General features: G+C 33.5%; 1 protein-coding gene across 7 annotated transcripts in view; it reads left to right on the top strand.

The window, feature by feature from the left end:
* TDP1 (tyrosyl-DNA phosphodiesterase 1) overlaps positions 1-8,770 on the top strand; it is a 145,442-nt gene extending 136,672 nt beyond the window's left edge. For all 7 annotated transcript variants that reach the window (XM_074289744.1, XM_074289746.1, XM_074289751.1 and 4 more), the window contains one exon: positions 8,275-8,770. In XM_074289744.1, coding sequence (XP_074145845.1) covers positions 8,275-8,348 — 74 coding nt within the window. In that variant the 3' untranslated portion in view covers positions 8,349-8,770. The remainder of the gene's footprint in view (positions 1-8,274) is intronic.
* The last annotated feature ends 9,358 nt before the right edge of the window (positions 8,771-18,128 follow it).

Raw genomic sequence — 18,128 nt, 5'->3', positions numbered from 1 at the left:
TTTATTTTACATCCATTCAGTTGGCAAAGAGCAAAAAAAGAAGTGGAAAATGATGGGGGGCCTATAAGAAAATAAGTACATTGATGCACTTTTAGTGGACCTATGAATGATTATAGCCATTCTTAAAATTGTTTTGGAGTTATACACTAAAAGTTAGTAAATTATATAGCACTACTGAGTTTCCATTATATCCAGAATTCAAGGTTAGTGTAGTATTAGGAAAAAATACAAATAAATCTCACCATATTAATAATTAAAGTTTTTAAAAATCACATTATGTAAATGCAGAGGGGACTTTATGACAAAGTACACCACCAAGTCCTGTTAAAATCACCTAGAAACATTGGGGGAAACAGATATTTTCTTTATATAGTCAAAGTTTCTAAAACTATGACCCAGCTATGTAATGAAGAGAAATCAGGAATTCCCACCAAAATTGGGTATAAAGCAAGGGGTGTCTATGAAAGGAATAAACATAGGCAAATAGGAAAGAAAATCACTTTATTTTTTGCAATGATATAATAGGTTAACTTAGAAAACCCAAAAGTTTTCTTTCATAAATCTGCCTTTCATAAATTATTAACAAAACCTAGTACAAAGAGACAGAAAAATCCAATCAAAATAATTGTAAACTCTATAGAATATTTAGTTTTTTGCAATTAAGACACATGGTAATTAAATGAATATGACTACAAAGCATTTTATATAACAGAACTAAATAATTTAAGAAATATTGATTGCTTAAGTTTGGGCTCTACCAATATAATAAAAATTACATAATCTTACCCTAAATCAGTTTTGCATTTAATACTATGCTAATACAACTATGAAAAGATTATTTTAAGAGCTAGAAAAAATAATTCATCTGAAGGATGAAGAATCTCAAGAGGAATAATGAGAAAAACAGCTAGGAAACAAAGAGGTCTTAACTTTCATATATTTCAAACTATACTGTAAAGCAATATTCATTGCAACTTTTTGGTACTAGTTTTTTTAAAAAAATAAAAAATTAAATCAGCAGAATAAATTTTCTTATGCAACATAAAAAAAAAAAAAAAAAAAAAAAACCAGAAAACATGACATGATGTTTAACAAACCCAAAATCCTCAAATATAATTCAACTTATGAAAATAATGAAAATCAGTTTTGCAGAAATTAGATATGAACTTACATGTCATACCATATACCAAGACACACTCTGAATGGATACATGACTTAGATATAAAAGATCACATATATGATAGAAAAATTAGAAGAGCAAGATTTGAAATACTTTTCACAACTATAAATGGTAGAATAATTCATAACCAAATAAGTGATAGAAAAGATTACAGAAGTTAAAATTTTGAACAAAAATTTCTAAGTTTTTGTAACAGTAAAATGCAGTCAGAAAAAAAAAAGAAATCTTGGCAGTAAATTTATCAAAGATCTTTATGGAACTGATTAAAATCAATAAGAACAAGCCATTTTCCAATTGATAAATTACTGAATGTTATGAACTAAAACTTTTTAAAGGAAGAAAGGCAAACTTTCATCATTTATAGCAAGTTAATTGTTCAAATCATTAGTAACTAGAGAAATGTAAACTAAAAACAACTCTAAGGTTCTAGTGCATACCCATCAAATTTACAGAGGTTGCAGCAAAGTTAAAATGATAGCAATTGGAGGGACTGGGGAAAGTAATTCCACTAATGCTGCTTAATAGAGTTGTAAATTGGTCTAATCATCTGGAACGTAATTTGTAACCATACCAAATATTTCATTGAAATGTGCTTGCTCATTGCAAAGAGAAAAGAAAAGGTACACAGGCACATAAAAATGTTTATTATAATAGTTCTTTGTTATAGCTAAGAACTGGAAAGTACATAATTGTCACATCAATTGAGGAATGGGTGGTTTTAGAGAAAATGGACAGACTTGTATAAATTAGTAAAGAAGTTGTATGAGCAAAACAAAGATCAATTATACAATACCAACCACATAGTAAATAAAAATAACTTTGAAACTCTTAATTGTATTCAACACAGAAATTGTTTCACAATCAGATTTCACAGAATTTTAGGAACATACTAATCTTGACAAAAGGTGATGGACTCAAAATGCAGAATGCAAACGTTTTTTCTAGATTGTATATTTGGGGTGTTTTATTTTTAAGTATTTTTTTTAATAATTTTACTTCTTTTTTTTTTAATTTGAGGTTAAAGGGGAGGCAGATTTGAAACATTTATTTTAAATTCATGGAAGAGAACAAAAAGATCAAAAGGCAAAAATAAAATGAACAGCTTTGAAAGTTATGCACTGAATTTATCTCATACCCAAAAGGATCAAACTTTTGTGCTGCCTTATATAAGGAAGTACTTTTTTTATTCAAGATTTGTTCAGTAGGGAAAAAAAATTTAAAAGTATTTGACAATGAAAAATGAAAATGGAAATGGACAGTAAAATGGCACCAACACTAGTTATAATTCACACAGAACTATACATAATATAAATCTGTTTGTTGCTGACATCAAAAAAAGCCATGAAATTACCTTAGCAAATATTTGACTCACTTGCCAAGTGGAAGGAGACAGTGGCCAAAGGTAACAACTGCTTAAGAATATAAATTCATTTGCAAAATTTTCTGGGAAAGTGTAATGAATGATTATGAGCATTATCATCTCTTGAAGTGGAAAGAAGCAACAGAAAGAAAAGCCAGTTTAAAGAAAGCTTAGCAAGAGATTCAGTTAAATGAAGTCATCCCAGAGACATTTAAGAACAAGAAATAGAAAAAGAAATGAGAAAACATCTGCAAAGATTACTTTAACAAATGTTTTCACTTTTAAGGACAGTGAATTACCACACTTGTATTCTTAATACCACAGTCTCAGATATGTGTGTAGGGGAGAAAAGAATTGGCATTAAAAAGACTAAAAATGGAAGAAGTGACCAAATTGGACCAAATGTACATAGGAAAAATCTGTACCGTAAGTGATACAATTGTAAAGCATTGAAGGATCAGTGTGCAAGATATCTGAATGAATGCAAAGTCGGGGTGAAAATCTTGGACCTTATTACTACTTTTAAAAGGCCACAGGAAAAACGTTAACAGCCTCCACCTTATATACCTAGTTTTTCATTTGTACAAAATCTTTATGAAAAAGTTTTTAAGGGTTTGGCAGTTGTCAATGTTGTAAAATTACCCATGCATATATCTGGTAAATAAAAACTATTAAAATATATATATAAAAAAGAAATATCACTTTCCATATGTAACCAATTACTTTCATCAATAATAAAATTATTAAGGATATTTTTTCATTTAAAAAAAAAAGTCTTTAATACGTGAATTGAAGGCATTTTCAGTGAGAGTGTCAGGAACAAATAGGTTTTCCAAAGCTACATTCAGCAGTGAATCACAATATCTTGTATCATTTATCATTTGACTGAAAGCTGTAGAGAATATAAGATTCCACTACAATTACTATTTGATTATTTTCTCTTAGCACTTGTTTCATTAGAACAAAATGCTGCCTTAAATGCTCTTATGTAAAAAGATCCCTATTTTTTATATAAGCATCAAAAATCATTCAAAATTCTTTGAAAGGCACAGCAACAAAATCCATCAAGAGCATGAACAAGAGTAGCGTTGTAGATGAGCTATAAGCCATATCATTGATGGAAATTCTAAGTCAGTAAATTCACATATCCATTTGAATAATTAAGAGTGAAGAAGGTAGAAGCTAGTACAAATAACCAGAGGTGACTATAAGAACAGTGTTTTTATAACTAAAGATAAGAGATGTTGAGGTCATCTAGCAAACCTAAATGATATCAGTCACTGAGTATATACTAAAAGCCTAGGATGTTCTGGACACTAGGGATACAAAAGCAAAGTCCTATTCAGAATGAAACAAAATGGCAAAAAAAAAAAAAAAAAAAAAAATCTAAATTTTTTTTTTTTTACACCCCTTTTATTTGGGAAGGATTAGGGTGGGTGGGTGGGTGTATTTTGTAATCCTTCATTCAAATTAGTTCAATGCCTCTTATTTCTAGCCGTAAGAAACACCATTTATTTAAAGTGGAAAATATATTTACTGGCCTTTTCCTCCTCTGTTCTCCCACAGTGTATTGTAGTGCAAAGTGCCTTTATCTTAAAAGGGGAATAATGTTTTTATATCACGAAGTTGTCAGGAGAAGGCATCTTGAAGATCTCAGTGTTATAGGAACATGAATTGTGTCTTCACAAATTTCTTGACATTCAGATGAGTTCTCCCGGCATAAAAGTAAACCAAGGTTCTCCAAAGCTGTATCAACAGAGCACAATATTGGGGGTCCTGTTGAGCTAGAAGGCATTAAACCCAATGTTGGGGAGATTCAGCAAGGCCATTACTGGGTTGGCTTCATTGTATTAAAATTTCCTGGCAATAATTCTTTGCAGTTTGCCTAGCAAGTCATTAGCTGGGCTGAGGTCTGTTACATGTGAAGACTTTTTTTTTAATTTTGGAAATTTCAAATTTAATAGTGATAGATTCTGCCCTCAAAAGGAAGCACGGGATTTTCTCTACCACTTTCTGAACAATAGATAAAAGTCTTAGTTGAATGTGAATTATATAGTGGTAGCTGAAAAGACCCTCAGAGATCACACGGACTCCTATGGGAGTTTTATAAAACCTATATAAAGAATATTTTTAAATGCATAAAATAAAACATATAATATACAAAGATAATTATGTTGAAATATAGTTGCCATTTTTTTTTTCTTTAAAGATTTATGTTAAAACCTCTTGATCTAACCCCATTGAAGAAGATTAAAGTGGTGTGTTGACTATAAAACACGAAATTTGGATTCAGAAAGAGCTGACTTCAAATCTTGCTTCATATACTTTATGGATTTATGACTCTGGGTAAATCACTTTTCCTTTGGGGTTGTTGTGAGGAATTGTAAGATAACATGTGTTTAGAACTTTTTTTACACTTTAAAGCACTACATAATATTACGTATTACTAAGGCTTAGAGGGGAAGTTTCTTGCTCATGCTTATATGTTTAGTCTTTGATTTGGAACTAGAACTCAGTTTTCCTGATTCCCACTTATTATAATAACCTCTTATTCTTGTTATACTAAAAAAAAAAACCAGTAGATACTATTCAAATGAACAAATCCTCAGTTCTTACCTTTTGGACACATTTTACTTGGGAATGGGGAATTCACAAATTAAAGACAGGAAGGAACATTTATCAATAAAATATAATAAACATTTTTTAAGTACTCTTTGTGTTCTAGGCATTTTGCTAAGTACTTTACAAAGGCCTAAAGGGTCTGGCTTTTGCACATCTAAGTAAATAACAGAATATCGATTAGTAATATATCATTGTTGACCTAAGTGACAGCCTCTGGTAATATACCATAGGGTTTTTATCTCAAGACTTGTTTATATCTATCTAACACCATCAGCAAGCATCATATGTAAAGGGACAAACTAGAACTTTTCCCAGTGAGTTCAGAGGTGAAACTAGGTGGCCCACTATCACCATTACTATTCAGTATTAGAAATGCTAGCCTTGGCAATAAGAGTCGAGAAAGAGATTAAAGGAATTAGACTAAGTAATGAGGAAACCCACACTTGTTCAGTTTAACTTTTTTTTTTTAATCACTTACTTGAATAAAGATTTAGCAGATTTTGTGAGTGACAAAGTAGAAACATATAGCTTATTGAATCAAGATTTAAAAAGTAAGACCTGAAAGATACACTCAGACTAATAAGATGCAATCTAACAGATTCATGATAATGTCCTGTACTTACATTAAAAAGTCAATTACTTAAGAGCTGTTTGGTTGTTTTTCAAGTTGTGTCCAAGTCTTCAGAACCCCATTTAGGGTTTTCTTGGCAAAGACTTGTATTCACAAGTCTTTACCTTATATTGAAGTGACTCAAGATAACCAGATGAGTAACTTGGAGAAAATTCACAATTCAGGTTTCAGGCTATGAGCTCTTTGGGTTGTTTTTAATATTTTGGTACTCGGGAGATAGAGTGTTAGGCCTTAAATCAGAAAGATTCATCTTTCTGAGTTCAAATTTGACCTCAGGTACTTGTGTGTGACCCTGGGCAAGCCATTAGCTCTATTTGCCTCAGTTTCCTCATCTGTAAAATGAGCTGGAGACTATTATCTCTGCTAATAAAAATCTCAAGTGGGGTCACAAAGAGTTGGACACACTGAAAATAACTGAATGACATCAGCTTCGATACATTTAAGATTTCATAGTTTTACTGATGTGGATAGTCTCTTTCCTGATTCAAGTCACAGTTTCCCTGTCTTAGTAAACAGTCAATATCAGTTGCTATGGCGGAAAAAATCTCATCACCCTGCAGTCAAACCAGTGACGAGGCTCTCCAAATTTATCGAGCCTTCTCTTTGGATGCCAGACGTACTGTACGCTCTGCAGCCAGACTCATTCTCAAGGCCTTTCCAGCTTAGCACACAACCTGCCAGGGTTTGTGGTCCCTTGGCGTAGCAGTCAGTCCCAGAGCTACCTTCGTGTCACATTGGGGCATGAGACTTTAGAAACTCATTTATAAGGATAGAAAAGTTGCCCTTCTTTGCAAATCTTAATGCCAGAGAGTAATACCCAAAGTTGAAAGTGTTGGCTTCTCAGAAACAAATCAGCATCTGTTTTGTAAAAGGGAGGGCCATCAGAATATATAAATATGTGTGTGTGTGTTTAAACATTCACTATGAGGATTCATAACAAAAAACAGACAGTCTGAAAAAAACTTGGGGGGGATGACAGAGGCTGTTTCTAATAAAAGAGATTGATACAGTTGCTTTAGGTTTTTTTCCTATTTAAACTATTAAAGGCCACAATTCTTTTAGTGATTGAAAAATTGTATTGACCTCATAAAAAAAAATCACATTTTGGTCCAGCTATATTTAATGGAAACATTAGTCAAGTGACATATTTTTTGAGTTTGATCATTTTAAGCCATTATTTATTGGAAAGCAATCTGAGTATGTACTGGGGTGGAGAAATAATAGAGTATTAATGGAGGAGAGGATAAAATGGAAAGAGTGGGAAATGGAAAATACATATATAAGGTACTAACTAGTGGAAGGATGCATAGTCCAAGCTCAGGCTTCCCAGTTATTTAAAAAGAACATCTCTTTGCTCTTCTCTCTGTTCTCTAGATTTTGCTTACAGCAGACACTACTCGAAAAAAACTAACTTTGATGATCCAAATCTTAGACATTAGAGAGATATATTTTTCACAAGGCCAATATGGGAATTCGTTTTTCTTGCTCCATATCTGTTACAAAGGTTTTCTTTTTTTTTTTTTTTTTTTTTTCCCCTGCTTTATTTTCCTCTTCCTCAGGGGAGAATGAGAAAGAAGGAAGAAGAAAAAAAGGACTTTTGTTAATTAAAAAAAAAAAATAAATAACAATAAATTGAGTTTTGTTTTGTTTTTTAAAAGAGGAAACAATTCTGGGATGAAAAGAACCATAGATATTCTAGTTTAACTAGAATTAGTTAACTAGAGTTTACTTCTAGTTAACTAGTTTAACTTTTTTTTTATTTCATATAAAAAGAAACTGAGACCCAGAAAAGTACATTGATTTGCTTCGGATTCCACTATTGGTTCAGTGTTTGATATGAGACTAAGCCCCAAGGTCTTTTGATTCCTAGGCTAGTGATTTCTACTATAGCAAGTGAGAAAGTGTTCTAGTCCTCACTCTACTATTTGCTCACCTTGAGCAAATTATTTCTTATCTCTTAAATTTCTTCAGCTGTAAAATGAGGAGATCCTTGGACTATCTTAATCTCATATGAGTTGTTGTGAGTATACAGTTAGGTAATGTAAAGTTCCGTAGAAATCTGAGCAATTGTTGGCATTTTTATTATTTACAAGTCTGCTACTCTGGTCCTAAATTGTATATAGTCAATTCCACCCCCTATCCCCTGGAGTCCAAATCACTTTCTGCTTAAAAAAGAATGTTCGTCTTGTTTGAGCAAGTATGTGATTATTTTGATGGATTTGTGATATCATTGAATATCCCAAATCCTTACAGTATTACAGACCACTGCCTGTCCTGTGAATCCATTGATGATGTCCTTTCATAAATCTTGTACAAATTATCCACCCAAAATTCTGTGTCTGATTATGACAGTTCTTCTCAGATTCACATTTGGGACTGTTTGGAGCAAAGCTTATTATGTCTTGCACAACACTAACACTGAACAAGGCTTTGCCCTAAATTGTTGAATTTTATAAAATTGTGTTTGTCTTTATGTTTCAGATCGTCCATGGATTTGGAATATCCCCTATGTTAAGGCACCAGACACCCATGGAAATATGTGGGTTCCATCATGAAAGCAGGCTGAAGTAGGGAAATCAGACCAACACAGAGCTTAGAGACTGGATTCTTTCTTACTCTTGGGTATAGAATGTCCATTTAAATAAATAAGTAATTGTTTGGAAGAGTATTGAACAAGACAACTTGAAGAAAATCTGTCCAAGAAACTAAAGGTTGGGGGTTTTTGTATATATTATTATTAAAAAATATTTTAATTCATTTTATACATAGTTAACATTTACACAATTCACTTACATATACATTTTGATTCGGTGCTTAATATTAAAGTAAAACAAATAACAAATTTAGATTTTAAAATAGTCTCAATGTTGTCTAAGCAAGTTTGAACCCACAGTTATTTATGTTCCCACTGTCCACTGTGAAAGATGCTGTTTGTACATCTAAATCTCCTAAATAAATAAATGATAATTTAGTTAAACTGTTTCTGTCAAACACATTTTATTATCATCCTGCATTCTCCAGGGATTGCCTCAAATGTTGTTGCAAATATTGGTGGAATTTACTGCCTCGTAATGTGACTTTGTTATTATTATCAAAATCAGTCTGCTTATTTGACACACTTACAGTAGCTGGTCATCACCCAGTCCCTGTATAAAGCTGTAATCCTTAATCCTTTTTGTTCTCTAGGCTGGCTTCCACTCAAAATGAGCAGTTCCCTATCTGCCTGAGTTAATACTGATTCCTATTTGGAAACAGACTATGTTGGTTCTGAAGAGACCTCTAGTTTGGCAGCAAAGCATCTGATCCCTTATATTCCTAAAGATCCTTAGAAAGGGTTATTCATCAAACTGATTATGCAGTTTAAAATTTTGTGGATATTTAGGCCAGTTCCTTTATATATATAGATTGGATATAGATGGAAAGTGTGTGTCTGTATGTGTACACATAAATGTATATGCATATATACATATATATACACACACACATATATATATGTATGTATTCAAATACATCAATCAGTCTAGACTCACATTTTTATTTGTATTTTTATGTCTTCTTCATATCTGAACATATTTTCCTTCTCCTACCCAGTGTCCCATCCCTTGCAAATACAACAAAAAAATTGAAAAGTCTTTCTCTTCCCCCCAATAAAAGGCAGTTTAGCAGAACCATCCAAGTTTGACAGTATGAGCATTTTCTTATACCCATAGCCTCCCTCTACCAGACAGAATTGAGAAAGGTACTTTCTAAAAAATGTGTTTGGAATAAATGGGTCAAAATTATGCAGTATTCAATTAAATCTTTTTGTTCTTTCCATTTGTCTTATTGCTTTTGTTTATATTTTCCCACTAACTCCTTTATTTTGTAGATGAGGAAATTAAATTGAAGAAAATCTGCCCTAGGAACAAAAGGTCTTTCCTTAAGAGGAGAAGTGACTTGTCTTAGGCCTCCATTGCTAGGGATTTGAATCCATATCTTCTGATTCCAGATTCAATTTCCTTACTATCACTTCTCACATTGATGAGGAAACCCCAAAACTCTTAATACCTCCTTGGACTCTGCCTCAGGGAAGGGACCCCACCCCAAGCACTGTTTCCTCCTTATCTAAAAACCCTTGGAATTCTATTCAAATTCTAACCCTGGCTGGAACTCAAGCCAGAAGCCAACCTGGGACTCCACCCACAAGCCCCTACAGATTGTCCAAAGCCCCCTATTATAAAAAGAGCCAAATTGGAGTCCACTCTTTGCAGAGGTCCCAAACATGGCATCCATACGCCAGCCATGTCAAGGATTTCTGCCCACTGGAACCAACCCTGGCTCTGATGTCCTCCTCTCTTTAACGCCTTTTAACCTTACTTCCAAACCCCATAATAAACCTCTTTTATCAATCTAGGTTTTCAGGTAAATTCCATTACAGAGGTCTCTTGCACCACTACTAGACCTCATTTAACTCTGTATCCTTGCGCTGAATCCAAAAGGGTTGCAGGGGAGCTCTATTTGACTCACTGTACCCAGAACCTGCCACTAGACCTCAATTAAACCTAATTTAGGCACCTCTTATCTAGTTCTCATCAATATTGTTATAAGAAAATTGATGTAATTTTATCTCCTATTTGTGTTCTGCCTCTAGGAAGCTCATAAAACATTCATTGCTATCTATTTTATATTAGACCTCCATAATCTTAAAAACAGTTAACCTACCTTCTCTTTTCTCAAAAATGATTCTTTCCTCAGTGGTCTTGTTTACCAGCTTTTTAAATCCATTTGTTTTTCTTCTATGATTCTCAAACACATTCTATAGCTTTCACATTGTGTTTTCTATCCAAAAAAAAAATTAAATAACACTCACAAGATATTTGAGGATGCACCGCAGAAAATACCAAATTAAGTTATGTACATCTTGTTCTACCTTCTTGAAAGGACTAACTAAATGTCCATGAAATGCTGCTATTCCTATAATTACTACTGCTACTCTGCTGCTGCTATTGCTGCAACTATTATATTATTACTACTACTACTGCTGCTACTACTACAACTACTGTCTCTGCTACTGCTATTACTATTACTACTACTATTGCTAGTACAACAACTACTACTAACTGCTACTATTTTGTTCTAATGTTTTCCTACCTTCAAAAAACCCTAATGATGCCAGCATCCTTATGGGTCTGTTTTTGGCCACCTTCCTTTTCAAGTGACCTCAATCAGTAAACATTTCTTTGTTTACTATGTGCCAAATGCTGTGCTTAACACTGGGGATACAAAAAGAAGTTAAAAAAAAGTCCCTGATTTCCAGGGAAAGAATATGCAAAACAGATATATACAGAGCAAACAATATATATAGTATAAATAGGAAGTATTTAACAGGAAAAACACAGGTTTGTGAATAAAGACAGGTTGGTGAAGGCTTCCTATAGGTTTTAATTGGGATAAAAAGGAAAGCAGAGAGGTCACTAGACTCGCATATCATGGTGAAAAGACATGTAGAGAAAAGGTAACACATTTTTTAAACAATAATCTGCACAGAAGAAATAACTAGTCTTAGGCTAGTTCTCCCATGGATTCAAAAACTGTTCTTTACCATCTGATAATAAGACTTTCTTTTTAAACCCCTATTGATATAATTTGAAAAATAAAAAAATAATTGTTTCTTCTTGTCAAGGCAGTTTCAGAGATGGTTATTGTAAATGCTTTTCTATATGAATAAAGTTAATCTTAGGCACAAGCATAAAAACAGTTTTGGACTTGGATCCATCATAGTCAGCATGTTTTCATTTCAAACCAAACTACAAAGGACAGACATTCTAGATAACTGATGTATATGAATAATTTTTTAAAAATAGTAATTTAAAACTTTTGATTTCATGTCTAGGTAACTATTAAGTATATCTACTTTACTACATTTACATGTGTGTGATAAATCCCTCAATTGCAACAGGATTCAAAAAACTGCAGTTTGAACAGATGGTCTATATTTACAAAAATAAAACTTGTTGTTTATGACTTGTTTGTAACTACATAATATAAATGGTTGAGTTACATATATTTTATATGATAAATGATAACTATATTATTGTTTAGTAAAGTCCCAACTAAAATTCCTCCTTCAACAGGAAGCTATCTTTAACCCCTATTAATTCCAGTGCCTTCCCTCTATTAATATTTTATTTATCCTGTACATAGCTTGCCTTGTATATATCTGTTAGCATGTCATATCACCTATTAGGTTGTAAGCTCTTTGAGGGCAAGAATTCTCTTTTGACTTTTCATATGGTCAATGCTTAGCTTGATAAATGTTTATTGAGTCATTAAAGCTCTCTACAATGGAAGGAAATAGAACCTTGTCCCTTAGCTTTCCATTCTCCTATTATATGTTGGAATTGGAATTCCATCAAGCTTAAATTCAGTGACTCTTCCCCTTAAGTTTTTTGTGATGTAGAGCAGATATCAAATGTGGCAACACTTCTGGGTGCCTCAGAAAGCAGATTAAAATGCAATTGAGAAATATCTAACAAAAAATATATATATAAAAATAATTTTAATATATGCTTTTCTAAGCCAATCTATGACTCTCAAGGATGCTTTATGTTATTCAGTGTCCTTATTTGTATTTGAGTTTCAACACCAAAGATATAGAATAAGTCCCTTAACTTGACTTCCCTTGCCATAAAAATGATTGGAAAGGACTTTAGAATTGTAACCTCCTCAATGAAATGAAGACCTGTAAAGAAAAACAATTCTAAGGTCAATTAGTGGAAGAAACATGGAATAGAACTCAGGTTTTTTTGACCAATGGACTTTTAAGTAATACTACAGATATTCCTTCTAATAAAATTGTATGAATCAATCAGTTAATTAAAATGCATTTATTAAGCAGCTACTGAGTGCCAGGCCCACTGGGTGCTGAGGATTAAAAGACAAAAATGAAATTCTCCTTGCCTTCAAAGAACTTACATCCCACTGAGATAATTCTGGTCTTAGACCATCTTGTCAAATTTCCATTTAACCACGAGAGCTAAAGGAGAGGAAGAGAAAGCAAGTGAGCAGTCTGAAATACAAGAGAAAATGGGCCCAAGGTCAAAGGCTGATGCTGCTGACCACAGAGGCCACAATGAGGGGATGGAATGCTAAACTATTGATCATATGTAGCCAAGGGCTTTGGAGACATTTCTGACTTGAGCACTGTACTATCTGCTAGGGGAACCAGCTGGCACTGTGAATAGAAACTTATCTTCTTGCCTTCTAATCTGACCTCAGACAATCACTGGCTGTGTGACCCTGGGCAAGTCAACTAACCATTTTGCCTCAGTCTCCTCATCTGTAAAATGAGCTGGAGAAGGAAACAGTAACTCACTCCAGTATCTGTGCCAAGAAAACCCCAAGTGCACCTCATACCTCTCAGATTGGCTAAGGTGACAAGAAAAGAAAATGATAAATATTGCAGGGGACAGGAGAAAACTGGGACACTAGTGCATTGTTGGTGGAGTTGTGAATTGATCCAAAATATTCTGGAGAACAATTTGGAGCTAAGTCCAAACGGGTATAAAACTGTAGCTATTCTTTGACCTGGGTCTCTATCACAAAGAGAGCATAAAAGAGGGGAAAGCACCCACATGTGCAAAAATGTTAGAGAATAGCTAAATAATTTATGGTATATGGAGGTAATGGGATATCATCTTCTATTTAAGATATTATGCCTTTTATATAATATATATAAAATAATAACCATCTAATTTTTATTTTGAAAAATGAAATTTGTTTTAAAATATTTTTATAATTATTAATGATAATTATATAAAATATCAAAATAAAAATTATGAATGGGCTGATTTTAGAAAGACCTGGAAAGGTTTACCGGAGCTGATGCTGGGTGAAGCAAGCAGGAAAACATTGTACACAATCACAGCAAGATTGTGCAATAATCAACTATGATAGACTTTGTTCTTCTCAACAGTTTAGTGATCCAAGGTAGTCCCAATTAACTTTGATGTAAAACACCATCTGCATACAGAGAGAACTATAGAGTTTGAATATAGGTCTACACAGTATTTCACTTATTTTTCCCCTTGTAGTTCTGACTTTTCCAATACGTATGGAAATATGTAAAAAAAAAGAATATGCATATGTTTTTACATGTAACTGGGGAAAATAAAATAATAATTTAAAAAGAAAACTCAAATGAGGTTATGAAGAATCAAATGTGACTGAACAACAGCCAGCTGTCCTGTACAATCCAGACCTATCTATTTCAATTGCCTAATATAGGACTCATTTGAGTCTCCTCTGACACAGAGACATTCCACCTTTTAATCCAAGGTCAACCTTGCTTAAATAATCCACTTAGTTTTATGCCATGGTATGGACGTTCTTGATCAGTATGATTTAATTTATTTTTATTTTTATTTTTTTGTAGCTGAGTGTGGCACTTAATAAAGCTTCTCTCCTTGTAGAATTTCTATGAAATTTAGCTTAAGTTCCATTCAACAAATATTTATTAAATTCCCTTTGTGGGTAGAGGACTTTTTTATTTTGAGGTTTTTGTCATACAAAAATACAAACAAGAGTCCCTGCCTTCAATGAACTTGCATTATATATACACGCATTACGAGCAGGGTTCTGGATCTGTAATTTCATGGGTATAAAGTTAGGAATAGGTCTTCCTGGCTTCCAGACCAGCTCTCCATCTTCCACCACCCCACCTCTCATGTACTAGAGTGCCCAAAAAATTGAGGGAGAAAGTAACAATGAAAACTCAAGGAAGTTTTCCCACAAAAGCTAAGACTTGAGAAGAAGGCAAGGCTTCTGAGAAGTGGAGACAAAAAGGAATGTAAGAGAAGGGATGGAAATAATTTTACAAATGCACCAAGGAAAGATTAGCCAGTCAAAGTGAACCATAAAAATATCTGAAGAGGAGTGTAACAAAATAAGACTGGAAAGTGGGTGAAACCAGATTGTGGAGGGCAATGCTAAGTTTAAATGTTTCTTGTATCCCACAGGCAATGATGAAGAGTGAAAGATTGTTGTGAAGACATCATGTGGTCAGTTTTGTGCCTTAGGAAGATGAATTGGGCTGTTATAAAATTGGTTTTGGAGAGAGGAGAAATTGGGAGGAGGAATACCAAGTAGGTGAGAAGTGAAAGTGTCACAAACCAGGGTAATGATTGTGGTGAGGAGAGAGCTAATAAAATGTGCAGGGCTGGGGGACTTCCATTTTGACTATTTGAAGGATTGGGTCCTGGTAAAATCTGACTCCAGAGTAAAAACCCGGAGTAGTGAGTCAATGTTACAGTGAGGCAGATTGAGACTTAAAAAGAAAAAGGTTCCTCCACAATTTTAAATATAATTGCCTGCTCTAGATAAGAGTAACCATGAGCTCTACTGCCTTCAGGATATTTTCCTCCTGTTAGCAGCTGTCAGTCTTCCTCTCCACTTCCTTTTTTTGCCCTTATTCTAGTTAACAGCAATATGTCTTCTTATATCCTAACCTCCTAATTCCTCAGCTCCCATGGAGCTCTTTCTCCTCTCAGCCAGGATCAGCCTTTCTCCTCTCCTATATCTCTTTATCCCTCAGCCAGGATCACTGTCACTCATAAATGCTCCCCTTCCATTTGAAATTTCTCTATTTTATAACTCCCTATCATCCCTTATTTCTCTGCATAATGCACAGGTTTGAAAAGAACAAAGGAGAAACAACAATGTGATGTGCCTCAGAAGTCTGTTTTTCATCTTCAAACTGACTTCCAATTCCTCTTTCCTTTATACATCTATATTATCATCTGTGCTCTAACTTTAATCTTTTTGTCCATTCTCAACCCTAAAGTTAAGTAGCTCAATTCTATAAAATCTCAGCCCTATTCTTTGTTTTCTAATTCCTTAGCTATTATGCCTTTCTTTCTTGCTCCACACCACACAACTTTAAGCTCAACTTGCTTTCATTCTCTGCTTCTTTCATGCTTCATGGACTGCTGACTGGGGCTGGAGTTGAGGCTCCCACTCGGTTTTTTTGTGTTGTTGACTCCTTTGCAATATCTTGAAACCTATGGACCCCTTTCTCAAGATAATGTTTTTAAATGCATAAATGAAATATGTATGATAACAAAGGAAACCAGTTATATACTGAAACAAAAGCTTCATTTTTACCTTGCAAGTTCATAACCCTCCCTCACCACAGATCCTTTTGTAGTCAAGGACCCCAGATTAAGAACCCCTCAGCTAGAGGAATTTAAACAACAGAGCTGACTGGGGCCACTACAAATTTGATTACAGTTTCAATTGGGTCCTCACTAAAGCATTTCTTTCTAATTTATTTTCTATCTCATTTCCCATAGACCCCAAATCTCTTTCCTCAATGAATAAAAGAGAGTTGAACACAGACAAATGAAGAATTTGGTGCAGAATATCTCAAACTCAACTTTGAAAAGAATAGGGGTTTGAAGATGGGTTGGTTAAGAAGGAATTTAACACCAGAGAATAAATAGCTATGCTCAAAACAAACTCCCTGATCTTTAAGAAGGGGAGGAAAAAAAAAAAAGGAGAGAAAATAGAAAAGGAAAAACTGATTCAGGTCACCTCTTACAGAATTGAAGACGGTACTGGCTCAATAAATTGTAGTATAAATGTAACTATTCCATCATAAATATGGCATCGTAAATGTAACATCATTCCATCATAAAAAAATGACAAAAGAGATCATTTCATAGAATTTTAAGTAGCATGAACTGAAACAATCAAATAAGCAAGACCAGAAGAATAATTTATACAAAGACAGCAAGGTTGCAAATATAACAACTCTGAATGACTTTTAGAACTTTGACCTATGCAATGAACAATCCTATTTCCAGAAGACCTATGAGAAAGCATAATACTCTCCTTCTGACAGATATGATGGATACAAGGTATAAAAAAAGATAGGCATTTTTGGACATGCCATTGTATGGATTCCTTTTCCTTGACTGCTTATTTTTATAAAGGCCTTTTTTTCTTTCTTTCTCTCAGTTATTGACAGGAGAGACAGACAAGAAGGAGGAGCTTAACAATACTAATGTCAAAAATAAGGCAACTATTAAAGCTTTTTTAAATGCACAGAACAGAAAAAAACACAGTTTTGAAAATAAGGTGTAGAATTTATTATATATTGCCATTTTTTAAGCAAGTGTTAGGAAGTTGAGTTTCACAGTTTCTTCTTTTGGTATTTTGCGTGAGTATAGAAATAATCTTTTTGTGGTGATTAAATTCAGAGTAACTTTATTTAAAGTGAATAGTCAATACTATAAGCAAATTAGAATAGCAAGGGATAGTTTATTTATCAGATCTTTGGAGAAGAGATGAATTTATGGCCAAAGAAAAAGTAGAGAACATTATGAAATGCAAAAAGATTAATTAAATGATTAACCTTGATTACATTAAAATAAAACTGTTTTGTACAAACAAAACCAATGCAGCCAAGAAGAGAAGAGAAGCAGAAAGCTAGAAAAAAAATTTTTTACAGTGTTTCTGATAAAGGCTTCATTTCTAACATATATAAAGAACTGAGTCAAATTTGTGAAAATACAAGTCATTTCCCAATTGATAAATGGTCAGAGGATATGAACAGATAATTTTCAGATGAAGAAATTAAAGCCATCTATAGTTATATGGGAAAATGTTCTAAATAGCTTGATTAGAGAATCATAAATTAAAACAACTCTTAAGAACTCACAACTCTTAGATTGGTTAAGATGACAGGAAAAAGATAATGGTAAATCTTGGAGGAAATGTGGAAAAATTTGGACTGTAATACATTATTGATGGAGTTGTAAAATTATCCAACCATTCTGAAGAGCAATCTGGAACTATGCCCAAAGGATTATCAAACTGTGCATACCCTCTGACCCAGTAGTGTTTCTATACTGGGCTTATATCCCAAAGAGATCTTAAAGGAGGGAAAAGGACCCACATGTGCAAAAATGTTTGTAGCAGCCCTTTTTGTGGTAGCAAAGAATTAGAAAATTAGTTAATCCACCAATTGGGGAATGGCTGAATAAAATGTGGCATATGAAAGTGATGGAATAGTATTGTTCTATAAAAAATAATAAACAGGCAGATTTTAGAGAGGCCTGGAAATATTTACATGAACTGATGCTGAACAAAACAAGAAGAACCAGGAAAACTGTATACAGCAAAAGCAAGACTATGTAATAATCAATTATAACAGTCTTGGTACTTCTCAGTAGTTCAGTAATCCAAGGCAATCCCAATAAACTTTGGGTGGAAAACACCATCTGCATCCAGAAAGGGAGCTAGGGAGAGTGAAGGTAAATCAACCCATGCTTTTATTTTCTTTTTTTTTCTCTAAG

Source organism: Sminthopsis crassicaudata, chromosome 2 (genome assembly GCF_048593235.1).
Source record: "Sminthopsis crassicaudata isolate SCR6 chromosome 2, ASM4859323v1, whole genome shotgun sequence".
Taxonomy (NCBI): Eukaryota; Metazoa; Chordata; class Mammalia; order Dasyuromorphia; family Dasyuridae; genus Sminthopsis; species Sminthopsis crassicaudata.
This window is presented reverse-complemented; position numbering and strand designations above follow the sequence as displayed.